General features: G+C 48.1%; 4 protein-coding genes across 4 annotated transcripts; 1 reads left to right on the plus strand and 3 right to left on the minus strand.

Annotated features, from left to right (window-relative positions):
* Nucleotides 1–420: 420 nt before the first annotated feature.
* ACHE_21236A (uncharacterized protein) lies at nt 421–3,333 on the minus strand (the record flags this gene model as incomplete). Its single annotated transcript, XM_043275296.1, has 3 exons — nt 421–2,358; nt 2,424–2,912; nt 2,995–3,333. The coding sequence occupies 3 exons, from the start codon at nt 3,331–3,333 to the stop codon at nt 421–423; spliced, it is 2,766 nt and encodes a 921-aa protein (XP_043134300.1).
* A 1,222-nt stretch (nt 3,334–4,555) lies between these two features.
* ACHE_21237S (uncharacterized protein) lies at nt 4,556–6,352 on the plus strand (the record flags this gene model as incomplete). The annotated part of the gene is made up of 1 exon (XM_043275297.1): nt 4,556–6,352. The coding sequence occupies one exon, from the start codon at nt 4,556–4,558 to the stop codon at nt 6,350–6,352; it is 1,797 nt and encodes a 598-aa protein (XP_043134301.1).
* A 1,884-nt stretch (nt 6,353–8,236) lies between these two features.
* ACHE_21238A (uncharacterized protein) lies at nt 8,237–8,577 on the minus strand (the record flags this gene model as incomplete). The annotated part of the gene is made up of 2 exons (XM_043275298.1): nt 8,237–8,313; nt 8,373–8,577. 2 exons carry the CDS (start codon nt 8,575–8,577, stop codon nt 8,237–8,239), a joined length of 282 nt encoding a protein of 93 aa, XP_043134302.1.
* A 390-nt stretch (nt 8,578–8,967) lies between these two features.
* Nucleotides 8,968–10,143, minus strand: ACHE_21239A (uncharacterized protein; the record flags this gene model as incomplete). Its single annotated transcript, XM_043275301.1, has 1 exon — nt 8,968–10,143. One exon carries the CDS (start codon nt 10,141–10,143, stop codon nt 8,968–8,970), a length of 1,176 nt encoding a protein of 391 aa, XP_043134303.1.
* Nucleotides 10,144–13,695: the final 3,552 nt, after the last annotated feature.

Here is a 13,695-nt window from a genome sequence, read left to right on the forward strand (position 1 = left end):
TCTACCCCGCCAATCTGCATATGCAGTGAAACCGGTCTTTTTGGTGAGGATGTCTGTTACTGGTTGTTGGCCCCATGGGTGTGTCGCTGCTTTGCGACCCTCTCGGCAGAAATAGAAGTGGGAAAGTTCCTTTCTGTGGCCACATAGGCAGGTCATTAAAGCATAATCATGTTTGGCAGCTAGGAGGTGACCCAAAGCTGGTCGGGGAAGATGGAGCTCCGGTGACTGTTTCTCTAGGCCTATTCCAAGGTCCCTGTATCGTTGGGGGGGCTTTTCCGACCAGAACTGTGTGAAATTCGTGGTTGCGGAAAATTACGTAGACTTTTGTCCAAGAACTATACATTTCACATGACAGAACCCGAAAAGCATATATCTCATAAAAGACAACCCATAGACAATATACATATCATCATTCATTATTCACAGCGGTGAGCAGGTGAAAAACATTTGCTCCCTTTCATCATTCAGAATCCTTCCATATTCCAGCAGCAAGCGCCAGAAAACAAGAACCATGTCTTGTTTCCGAAGTACCTTTCCAGCCCATTCCCTGCTGTTTTCGGCAACTTTCTTGCCCAAGGCCTGTCCATCAGGCTCCTGCGTGAGATATCGAATGGTTTCCGGGAAATCTGTCAGATCTATGTTGATGGGAATATAATGGACCCATGGGACGAGCCAGTCATCATGCCATTCCCGGTACAGGGTTTGTTTTAGGACGGCCGACTTTGACCGCAGGAGACGGTAGAAACGACCACTAAACCCGTTCCCGTCCAGATCGAGGTTATACCGCGTTTGATAACTTGCACTGACATCATCCCGGGAATCGGGCTCGACGCCCAGGGCGGATTGCTGATGTTCACAGGCGTCCGAGTCACATTGAATTACGGCCGAGATTCGCACACGGAGGGATGGCGTGATTTCCCGAATAGTGCCGTTGATGGGCTCCCATGCGACATCGTATTTATGACCGTGACGAGGCGTCAGCTTCTTGCGCATGAGATTAACGGGTCGGCTGTGATCCATGGCCATCAATGTGAGGCGCTGCCGCTGGAAGTGATGCCAGTTATCCATCGTGGAATGGCCGCCGGTGGTGGAACCAGTCCAGTAAGCAACATTCTCTTTTTGATCCCAGTCCACGTCTTCATCTTCCATATACTCCAGCATGTCAAGTTTGGCAGCATACCATGGGCTTGGATACAGCAAGTCCTGAAACGAAGAGATCTTTGATTGTGAAAATATAGGCACCAGAGAGTGTGTCATGGATAATGATGCAGGACTTAGGAGCATGCCATGGAGATCCCGAAGTTGGGGGTACTGGCATATGTCCTTACTCATGGACACGTTGGAAAGGAATCCAAAGCTAGATAATGTAGCCAAAGACGGAGATGTAACATGTTCAAAGTCACGCGCAGGTGAATCAATGGGACATGAAACTGACATTGCATCCCAGGCATTTTGTTTGCCCACTTCCAGAAAGTTGACCCGTTGAGACAGTGGGAGACGATCATCTCCATCATGCGAGACCGCCAGCGGTTTCGCATTTTCAATATGGCGCTGGGAGACAGCGGCGGCATTTTCGCTGCCGACAGTCCGCGAGCGGTGGCTGAGCGCGTTTGCCAGAACGTCGTGCGGCACCACCACTTTCGGTTCATCTCTGGTGTTGATTGCAAATACCATATCTGGGAGAGTGTCGAGGATCTCCCTGTCAAACCAGCCGTAGAGTTGAGCTGCCATCCAGTCGGCAAAGTTCTCCATCGAGTATGAGAGCACGTGATCTGCGATTGCAAACCGGATCATGGACATCTGACCTGTGTCGAGAGCATTCTCGACCCGGCCTCGGATATCAGCCGCCGGCACTCCCCACAGGGGCTCCAGGGCGGCCATCATGGTATCAAATTCATCGATGAGCACAAAATTTGTTCTTTTAGCCGCGTGAAACCATTTGTCGAAATTTGGCGGTGGTCGTCTCTCATAGCGACGTTGGTATTCTGCACAGGCATCTTCCAATGTCTGAGATTGTCTGCTGACCGTCTCGTTGAATCTGGCTTCGGATGTTGCTGCGAGATGCTCGATCGGGTGTATCGATTGGGGAAGATGGAATTCTGGGTGAGCAGGTGCGCTGCGTGAAAAGTAGAGACTCAGGATCGGAATTAATGTCAAAGGAAGTAGAAGTCGTCTACGCGCTGCCAAGGAAGACGCGTATGATGAAGGTGGAATACTGAGAACGGCATGGGCTAGAGACACGATTGCAGCGATGAAGAACGACAGCGCAGAAGTTGTGAACTTTGCGAAGAGACTTCGTATGGTTGCTATAGAATAAGTGTCAATGGTAGTAGCGGGAACGACACCACCAAGAATTACCTAGAAAATCGACATCAATTAGCGTAAGTTCTGAGATTATGCGTCCCAAATGCCGTGTCACGCACTAAATTGAAATTAACCACAAGACTTGCTATGTTGCAGCTCGCCTGTAGTAACACAGGCCATGCGAGATTCACCCCGGGTGGGAAAGCAACCATGATCCCAGTAACAATACCGAAAACACGGAACACGATGGCATCTGCCGTTTCGAAAAAGGCATTCTGGTTATTTGCAGATGAAAGATCCCGGTCTTTGCACGCTGTATCGAGCAGAACAAATGCTGCCATTCGTAACATGACAAATGCCGCAAACACCACAGAATAGAAGCCTTTCTCGCCATCATGATAACTGTAGATGTTGAAGTCTGTCTGCAACAAAGTACAGCACCAAATTCCCAGCAGCAAAAAGGCAGTCGTTCTAATAAGTTGTGTCCGGCGCTTGTTTGGTTCCTTCGTAATGGAGGAGAGCGGCGCGTTCGATCCTGGTCCCGGCAGCACGCTGGTCGTGCGTGACCCCCGATATGAATATAGAAAGACTGCGACTGTCGCCAATGGCTATGAAAAAGAAAGCAAGAGTAAACTCAAATAAGCGCTCATTCCTTTCAAGCTGAGAATAACAGAAAAGGGGCGGACGTACCAGAGCTGACGCTACGTCGTAATATAGAGGGATAATCCGAGCGGTCGCAATGCAGATAGAAAGCGCCCACATCATTCGATTCCAAGGCGACATATCCATTTTCAGAATGCCGCTACCGCTGCTGCCGGGAGCGCTCTTTGCTTCACCCAACCCAGCTTGCTTGCCTATGGTCTGGCGCTGGAGCCAGCGGCCCAAAGCCAGCAATCCCCAGGTTATACATTCGGTACGGATGTCGACAGACCACGCCTTCTCTGTTGCTGTATGGTAAGCCACCAAGGTTGCAAGGCATCCAGCAGTAGTAAGAAAGGAGATGGGTTGTTGCATGGCCAATTCCATCATATGCACTTCATTTCAAGCCTTTTGCAGCCATCCAGAGCGAACAAAGAAGCAGCTGGAGGTAAAGGTATGCTTTTCGTTGCGTAGGCGCGCGGGCCGACTTAACGGGGTAATTTCGGAATGACAAGGACTTACTGCGCCGCAGAGACAGCCCACCGAGGGTAAAAAAAAAGGAAAAGGGGGTAAGGACAGAGTAAGACAAAGCTTTTAAAAAAGAAACAAAAAACCAAATAATAAGAAAAAGGGAAAAACAGATAATACCTACTGTTCCATAAAGGTTTAAACTTAGGAAACAATAAAATTGCGCTCCCCGTGCTCTAGAGTTGTGAAGAGAAGAAATGGAGGAGAGACGAGTTGGGCGTTGCAGCGCCGCTTTGTCTGCGCCGATCGGAAAAGTAAGCGAGAAGCGGCTGTTTGACGCATTGATATGGCTCAAGACGGTGTCAGCATGTATGGAGTGCGTATAGTGTATCAGTATACTACTATACCAACTTGATACAAACTGTTACACTACATAATGCTATATATAATCTGTCTTGCTTGATTGCTTTTCAAGAGTAAGCATGAAAAAAGTACTATGCATGATATGCTTGTTCTTGTACGTACAAGCACTGGTACTCGGCCATCCCCGTAGGGCGACAACCCCACCACTACAGCTACTACTAGCGGTATTGATAAACCATCACAGTTTTCAGTGCGTGACTAAATGCCGCTCCCAATTACGGTTCACTCACCTTCATCTCACTGGCTGATCGTCCCTATCATCAACCCTGATCCGTGCTTTCCGGCGCCTAAAACAGCATGCTACTCCAGTTAGGATGCGGATTGATCAGAAGTGGAACAGAAGTACAAATGAGAAACTTACTGGAGTGCGTATTTGTACATAATAGTTTTCAAGGCTAATTAAACCGCTGGAGAACCGTTCAGGGATCCCTCCGGCAAATGCGCCATCTCGGACTTTTAGCATATGTATTACTATTCCCCGAATATTCCTGCTTCTTGTTTCTTCTGCTCTTGATCCCTTCGATAATCTCTTCACTTACTCTGATACCCTATGACGAGGGACCAAAGAAAAGATTTCGGAAATCATTCCTCTCTTCCCAGTGACTCGCATTAGCACCCATCGCTTTCTTCCTGGGCGTAGACCACCCCCTCCCCCCTTTTTTTTTTCTCTTTTTCTCTTTGGTTCTGTTTTGTTTTTCGTCAAGAATACGAGCGAAAGCAAATGATCATGAAAAAAGGGCAGGGAATCAGTCGTGGTTGCTCATTAGCATTCTGGTTCACCACGATCATCTCCGTTTCAGCAAACCCAAAACCTTACCCTTTCGAGTGGAACACGACACATTCCTTTGGATATGATGGTCCCTGGCATGCGATTCCCATGAAAATAGGATGGCCCGAGCAGATCATCAACCTCTACCCCGGCGGAACGTGGGCTTCCGTTATTTTGGGATCCAACCTCTCAGACTCGTTCAAATACGATTACCCAAATCAAACGTGGTTGTCAAGCTCCGAAGTTTGGAATGCCGCGAAGAGTGAGCCAACTCGGCCCGGCTCGACAGAGAACTATGATATCGCGCAGTCCAACCGTGGCGGTGTTACAGGATCCCTCGATGGATCCTGGAGAGGTAGCGATGCGTCGAATATAACCGGCGATGGAATTATTCTGACAGACCGCATGACCTTCGAGACTCCGGATAATGGCGTCACCATCCCTAATATCTCGATTTCTGCCCTATACGAAGCAAATATGGGCTTTCCCGACGGCAGCACGGTCCCGATGGACGTCGGTTTTCTGTCGCTGGGCGCCCGAGCACCCCAAACCTTCGGTAACTATACTGCCAATGTGATTTCCGAGTATTTGGCCTCTGACGAACGGATCCCGTCGAACTCATGGTCGCTGCACATTGGCTCCGTCGCCAAGGGCATCGCTGGCTCACTGATTCTGGGCGGGTATGACTCCTCACGCGCTGTCGGAGACGTAGGCACTTACGACACGACAGATGGATTCGGCGGCATGTTTGCAAACCTGGTAGACATCCAGATGGGCATCAGCGGTGATGGCGGCTCGCCATGGGCATTCCGAAACAAGACTAACTTGCTCCGCAATGCGAAAAATAACACGCAATCAATCAGTGTCCGGCCAAACCCAACAGCGCCCTTCCTGTTTCTCCCGAACCAAACCTGTGAGACTATTGCTTCATATCTGCCCGTCACGTGGCAATGGGACCTCGGTCTGTACACATGGAACACGGACGACCCTAGATACGAGCAGATCCTCACATCCCCGTCGTATCTGGATTTTGTCTTCCAGCGATCCTCTGGCCAGTCGAACCTCAACATCAAGGTCCCTCTCGCATTGCTCAACCTCACACTCACGTCTCCCATCGTTGACACTCCAACAGCGTACTTCCCCTGTCGGCCCTTTGACAACGATGGGGCTGAGTATCATCTTGGACGGGCTTTCTTGCAGGCCGCATTTATCGGCATGAATTGGGTCAACTCGAAATGGTGGATGGCACAAGCTCCAGGCCCTGGTTCTCTGACTAGTTCCATAATCACAATCGAGAACAATACCGAGTCCCTCTCAACAACAGCCCCCAGCACCTTCTGGGCTGACTCCTGGAAGAGAGTCCTCACCGATCTGCCGAATCCCTCATCGTCCACCAACAGCAGCAGTGATAGCAACAACAATAGCGGCAGTGGTATCTCGGGCGGCGCAATTGCCGGCGCAGTGGTCGGATCGACTGTGGGAGGACTCGCCCTGTTGGCCGGCGCGGTTTTCTTTTTCTTGCGGACATGTCGTGCGAAAAAGCCAGCAGCCGCACCATCGAGCGATGACCAGAAAGAAGCCTACTTTCCAGACAGGCAATATCCGATGGATAGACAACAGCGCTGGCCTGTCGAACTGGCCGGCGGGGAGCCGGTCCACGAGATAATGACAACCTCCACGCCTCCCCAAGAGCTCATGACAACTGGGCAGCCTCCTCAAGAATTGATGGCAAATGAGGATAACAAATAAAACACATTCCTTCCCCCCTTCCCTCTTTTTCTGGGTCTTAGAATATATATTACACACCCTTGGCATTTCTTTTGTTTCTTTGAAAGTTATTATCCTATTAGCTCAAGAATGTATCACTAATAATTACTGTACATGTTGCCGGCGACGGATCAATTGAAAGGATCCACAAATGTCAATAGGAGCTCGTGGCCCAATTTCGAATCCATTTTTGATTGGATGTGATCGAAAATGCAATAATTCCAAGGAATATGCTATCAACCTATTTCTTAACTCGAATTATGATTGCTGATATGACATGGATGAGAATCACATTTACCATCAACATGCCCCTTCTCTCGCCTACCCGAAGATTGCTGGAGAATCATTAAGGAACAACTTTTATCGAAATACCTCGCACCTGTTTCGAAAACATGCGTTAGTCTGCGAGCCTCCACTGAGAACCTGCTCTACCTAGACATCACCTGGAACTGGACAACCGCATTCCCGTACGAAAATTACCCAACTTCTCCGGACTATCATGGAGCGACCGGCATTGTCCTCATTGGTGGAATAGGTTAGTTTGCTTTCTTCAGCTGCACCATGATTCTGTATGGAGAAATCTGATATGGATTGGGACCGAGAGTTGAACTCTGGTTGCTTCGCGTCTGTGGTGGTCACTGCCTACATCTGATCGACTTGAACGAATCGATTACGGCGGAAATGCCAGTTCTTAAGGGTAATATGCCTGATCTAAATGACCCGATGGGCACAAGCTCTAGGCCCTGATTCTCTGCCTAGTTCTATAATCACCATCGAGAACAATGCCCAGCCCTCCCAATAACAGCTTCCAGCACCTTCTGGGCTAAGTCCTGGAAAAGAGTTCTCACCGGTTTGCCGAATCCCTCGTCTTATGGGCACTTGCATATGTCCACTACACCCTGGGTTCCAACAACAAGTTCCAGGACTTTCCCTGTTGTTTTTATCTGGGCCGCGCGCGAAGCCACCGCGGCTGTGATGTGGCCTTGGAGTTCCAAGCCTAGTTGGCTCGGGGGGAGGGGTTCTGTCCAGGCATTGGCCGCACTTATCGATACTCAGGGGCAGGGCTAGGAGAAAGTTGAGCTTGCTTTGGCAACTCTGGTCGATTCTGTACCGGTGGTTGCTGAGGGATGGCGGGTCGTGAGGAATGGGCTTGGGTATTGCTGAATGCCGTGTCTCTAATGATGCTGCGGAGGTCTACTCTATTCACCCTGAGAGGACTCCGTTTCCTTGTCTAGCTGATAGCCTGGTCAGCTATTTGCTGTAAACGCTAATGTGACTGAATAACAACAATCATTGCTGCAACTGATAAGATAAACAGTCCGAGCACGACAGCATAGCATTAACGTCCGTTGTTCATACACCAATGTGTGAACTTTGCAAAGTATCCTTGAAGAAAATCCCTGAGATAGCTAATTCAAATGGGAATCCAGGGAACTTGCCGCCAGCTCTCACATACAGCCTTTAGACGTCGGAATCTGCTTCTAATAGTCCCTGAGGGCTTCGGAAAAGGGTGGTTAGGGGTTTAAACATCTGACCATACGCAACTTTCATATGGTGTTGAAAGCATCAATCGTGGGTAGGAGGTAATATTATTTTTAGAAGAGATTATCAAGATAAGGTCAAATGTGCTATTGATCCATATATTATATTCATCCAAACAAAACACCAAACACATGAAAAATCCAACAACCTTGACTCCGTATACAGTTCCCAAAAAAAAAAAAAAAAACCGGTAAAGCAAATCAGTCCTTGTCGTCCATACTTAGTGCATCTTTCCAGACTTTCCACTCTTGCCGGTTTTGCCGGTCTTACTGTCCTTCTTATCGTCCTTAGCAGTAGTCGTCTCAGTTACAGGGGTGCACTTCGTCATCTTAGCTCCGACTGCCTTCTCCCACACAACACCAACAAAGGCGTTATTGTAGTCCGTGACAGCGCAGTATGGGCTAGGACCAAAAGCGTTAGTGTAGATCTTTTGTGATTGGCCAAATCAGAGAGTGCATACCGCAAGCCTCGGCAAAGACGATGCCTCTCTGCACCAGACTGTAATCCTCGTTAACAAGCGCTGCCTTAAGCCGATTGGCCACAAAGCCAGGAATTTCTTGGTGAATGTGGACAGGCGACTTTCCAAGAGATTTAAAGATTCCCATGGTGGTCTTGACGGTATCAGCATTAGTCTGAGCGTGAGGAACCACCTCGACAAGGAGCATCTAGAATGTTATCGTCCTTAGCAGTAGTCGTCTCAGTTACAGGGTCTTTCCTGGAGCATATGCGAAATTCTTTGTACCATATGCGGGGGTTTGAACTGGTGACCGATGAGAACCGCTCAGACTTCTTACACTCTGCAACAAATTGAGAGGGAACTCCTGACGCAGACGAAGCAATGACGATATCGTTTTTCATCTTTGTATCCAAGGTCGCAAATAGCTTAAGCTTTAACTTGGGTCTTTCTGGTGCATTCTAGATACGGTCAGTCACTTAGTCCCAGCCTATGTTTATTCTGGGATTGTAACGGGATATTGTCAGTTCCTTAAGAAAATATTTATTCAACATCGGGCCACCATGTATATAGACGTGAAAAATAACTACCCAAATTATACTTAGAGCCCCCTGACCAACTCCAAAATAGCATTCACCACCACATCAGGACTCTCCTGTGGCGCCCAATGCCCAACACCATCAATCAAGGTCAGCTCCCGAAAGTCAGTACACACCGTTCCATCACGCATTCTCTCCAATGCCCCGGGTTCCTGATAGATCCCCCAATCCAACTTCCCCGACACAAACGCGCACGGGATTTCAATCTTCTTCCCCGCGAACACCTCGTAGTCCGCTGTATATTTCCCGCCTTTAGCCGTCCGCACGCGATACCAATTCAGACCACCCTGAAAGCCCGTCCGCCTATACTCAGCCACATAAACGGCCAGTTCCTCATCAGACAGCCACTCGTGCGAAAGCCGGTCATCTTCCCCTGTTTCTTTGGCCATCATATTTGCAACCGTCTCCGGCATAGTCTTGTCCAGCGGCATGATGTAATAACCTGGTAGCTGGGCCAATTCGGTCGCCGACCACTCACGTAGCTGGAACGGTTTGTTACCCTTCCACGACCCGCTTTTGAGATGAAAGTAGCCCCGTAGAAACTCGTGTAGGCCCTGCGGAGGATGACTCATCTCCTCATTCGCGGGCGCAGTAGAATAGTACCATTTGTAGTGTTTGCGGCCGAGAGAAGCGAGGGCACTGTGGACGTCGCCAGCAGAGGATTCGGCTCCACCTTTATTACCGCCCTGCTTCTGGCTTGGGTCGTTGGCCGTGTTGAACGGTGCTTCTGGGGCTCCGTTAAATGGATGACTGAGCAGGACAACGCTCTGGAAGAAATCCGGTCTGATAAGTGCGGACATCGCTGCTGTGACGGCTCCGGCATCATGACCGACGATGCAGCGGACCGATCGGTATCCCAGCGCATTAACCAGAAGGACGACATCACGCACTAAAGTAGTGACAGAGTAGGTTGATAAGTCCACGTTCTCGTAGGAGCGGACATCGTGGCCGGTGGTATGACCAAAGCCGCGACTGTCAGGGGCGACGACATAATATCCAGCTTCGGCGAGAGAAGGAATGACCTTGCGCCAGGAGTAGGAGAGTTCCGGGAAGCCGTGCAGGAGGATGATAAGGGGTCGATCTCGGGCGGGGGAGTAGTTGGCTTCAAGGATGTGGACAGAGAGCGGGTTGTTGGGGGTGGAAAGGGGGATATGTCGAGAGGTTATGATAGGATGCATGCTGTATAACCATGTGCTTTGAGAAAGAGAGGGAGTATGCTATGGTGATATCTGAGGTTGTAATAAGCTCTAATATCCAACTTCATCGTCGTGATACCCCGCATAGTTATTTAAGGAAGATTATTAATACTACGCAGCATCATCGTCTTTCACCATCTTGTTCACGTTCGTAGATTATCACTGCCGAGCAACCACTGTCGTAGCACATTTCAGTCTGAATTCATTTTCAGTTCGGTCCCCTGTTGGCGGAATGTGCGATTTGCAGTACTAATGAGCCCGCAACATCGTGGGACGGTTTCAAATCTTGTCCAACTGAGGCTGAGGTCGGCATTGATTGAATTTGTATCTAATGTATACCACTCACGACTGGTCCAAGAGTTACAAACTGTCATTAGATTGACAAACATCGTTGGTGGCACACGATACATGGCACCATTTTGCACTTGTCATATCGCAGGATCGAATGGAGTTTATGCACCGTGAGCATCTCAAAATGGCAAGACGAAGGAACCGGCTTATTCCCGGGGGGCGGGGCCTTCCAAACACTTTTTGCTTCGTCTCCGTCAAAAACACTTGATGTTGTACGCTTTCCCTGTGAAAAGCGCAATGTCCCATCCATATGAGTTATTATCCTAGTACCATAGTATCAATGGGTGCAATTGTGAACAGGATTCACTGGTAGGCTTATCTACATGCCATCCAGTACAACTGGAAAGGAATGAACGAGGATATACTCTTGGTGGGCAATTTATTCGATGGCATTTGAAGCAATATAGAGCTGCGGTCATCGGACTATCTGTTGAATGATATAGCAATTACATTTTGTCAACGTGAATCAATCCCTTCGTATCCCAAGTACAGTAATACGGAACCTTTCTGGTAGTCTCGGTAATGGAGTCTTCACTGACCCTACGCGTTGGCTAAAAATCATCTCTCATTCAGGTATAAGAACGGAATATATGTGCGGCCTTGCGGCCGTTAACTCCCACTTTTTAGGCATCCTCATGTCATCCAATAAATGACTTCACTGATCATATGATAAAAAACCGGTGGTCATCGCGCTCCAGGATATATTTGTAGAGTAGGCTATGCACTTGCTTCTGAAAGTGCCAATGTTTGCAGTTGTTCATACCAGCTCTTAGTCGCTGGATTACCATGAAACATTCCGAGTAAACTGGGTCGCACTCTTCAACGGATACTGACATGGCATATCAGTCCTTCCTGGCTTTGCCTGACACTGCGCGTGAGGATGCTGATTCGCAGATTTGGACATTGAAGACGTTGCACAGCTCTTCTATACTACTTCATAAGAAATCCCACGCTTTCCTGACAGCGTCATAGCATTACAATTAGCCGAAAACTTTCACACTCTGTTAATCCCGGAATGATCTGGTAGATCGACAATCAGCATTCTTCGTATTGTATAAAAGTTGATCGCGTAATTATGCAATAGTCCTATCAGATTCTGCGTACCCTTTAGAAGGCCAGGCAACATTTTTTAGATCATTTTTGTCTCTTATGGGCCCCCGCCAAACCATCCAGTGTAGCCATGAAAGTTGAGTGCTCAGTTAATGCAACTTTCGTCGCGCAGTTAGCTAGGAACTTGCTCGCTTAGGCTTAGCGAGAATTGGAAGGGTCCATTCCATGTCTCTGTATGTGGCAGAAGAGCAATGATGGTTAGCACCATGGTAACACTCTTATATGGGTAAATGCATACTTACTACCTAAGGTGAACATATAACAGATCGTCTCAGGACAATGCCAACCTGATAAAAATGGGCGAACAGGCAAAGCGCTATGCTATTTGTGTTGTAAATGTATATCCAATCGCGTTTCACAGACCCATTGGTTCGTGGTCTTTCTTACCTTGACAAATTAAGTGATGGTTTTCGCTTCCGACTTTGAAGTAAAAACGTAAGAAGGGTTTGGGCAGTAGAATATGAACGGCGAATGGGATCTCGTGAGTTGCCTGGCTGTTTTTGCTTGGCTCATAGGTCTCTTATCAGTGACATTATAAAGATTTAACCAAATGGTCCTAGAGGGATCCCTGTTGGGAGGAAAACTGTTTGAACGCATTTTGTGAGAGTATAGAACGTAATATTAGTCAAGGTCTGTATATTGACCGCTGTTCTCTCTCGCATTTTCTCAAACTTTCCAAAGGCTACTTGCCGGATGTAGAGTTCGGTAGGAGCCACTGAAAAAAAGGGACGTGAGTACCTTCGATATTGAACTATTGCATCCCGATATATAGTCGGGTATCGAGAATACTGGGTATATTCAAATTTCTCTGGGGAGTTTCATGTTCGACTTTTTCTGTAGTTTGTTTCGGGGTCGAAATGGATGGACCCAGTATCACAGCAAAAAGTCGTCACTAAACATCATGGTCTGACTGTCTTTCCTCTTCTGGGATCTCCTTCTTATTCGTGGCAGCCTCGAGGCACTCAGGATTTCCTTACTACTTGTAAGGAAATTTCAATACCATTCCTTGTTCATAGTATCAAATACCAAGCAAACCTGAACGAACATAGTCAGCACTGATATTGTAAAGTAATACCGACGGGAAGCAACATACCGTAACCCAGGCCTACCCGTTTTGCTCTTTTTGCTTGTTCTATTTTCGGCCTTGTGGCGGCTCAGCATAAGGATAGGTAAGCCAGGCAAGATAATAAGTGCTTTATATAATGCATGGCGGCAAAGCACGCAGTTCTTTGTAGCGGACGTAATGAGTACGGTGACGATGAGCAGCTTGTGCATTGCGTCGGTGGTGCAAACGGTCAAGCGCTTGATGAGACTGTTTCTGTATCTCACGGGACCGACATCATCCGTAAGCAGGGGTCAATCCTCGCGCAGCGCAGTAGTATAAGTAGATGCAGAGTCTCTGTCCACCGTGTTGCCAAATGGAAACCAAGCCAGGACCCTTAAAAGAGTGGAATCATATACGCCGTCAGCCAATCGAATATGACAAGCCACCAATAAAGGAGGGCTTTTATTTTCGGCGCCTTGGGCTGCCAATTCCCATCCTCCCAAGGCAATAGCGCGTGTACCTGCCTACCATCGAATATGACGTGGGCTTTGGTCAAAATCTATGATCGAGGTCTCTAACACGATGCGAAGCTCAGTTCGTCAACTGCCTTTTTAATAGACACTGTCTCGGTCATGGGAATTCTGCTCAGCAGGTGCTAGCAAATATAAACCTATAAGAAGCCAATAAGTTAATAGGGATAAAATACCCCAGATCGGTTCCCTTTTTTTCAGTGCCTTGAAGAGTCTTTGTGCGGTATATGGAGACGTGTCCCAACTGTTTCATCGATCTGGCTTTATACAATCGCGCTGTGCATTATACCAATATTTCACCGTCTATATAACCCATCGTATTTGGTGGGGGAGTTTAAACTGGCCCCGCCACGAAACAAGTTCATCATTAGTTCTGCAATGATTACCATAACAAGTATGGATTCCTTTGCCTGATGTCTCCCACGGCAAAAATATTTCATCACTTGGTCCCTGCAGTATCAATATGTTCAAAACGGCTTCGACCTGATAAGTGAAGGG

Source organism: Aspergillus chevalieri, chromosome 2, assembly GCF_016861735.1.
Source record: "Aspergillus chevalieri M1 DNA, chromosome 2, nearly complete sequence".
Taxonomy (NCBI): domain Eukaryota; kingdom Fungi; phylum Ascomycota; class Eurotiomycetes; order Eurotiales; family Aspergillaceae; genus Aspergillus; species Aspergillus chevalieri.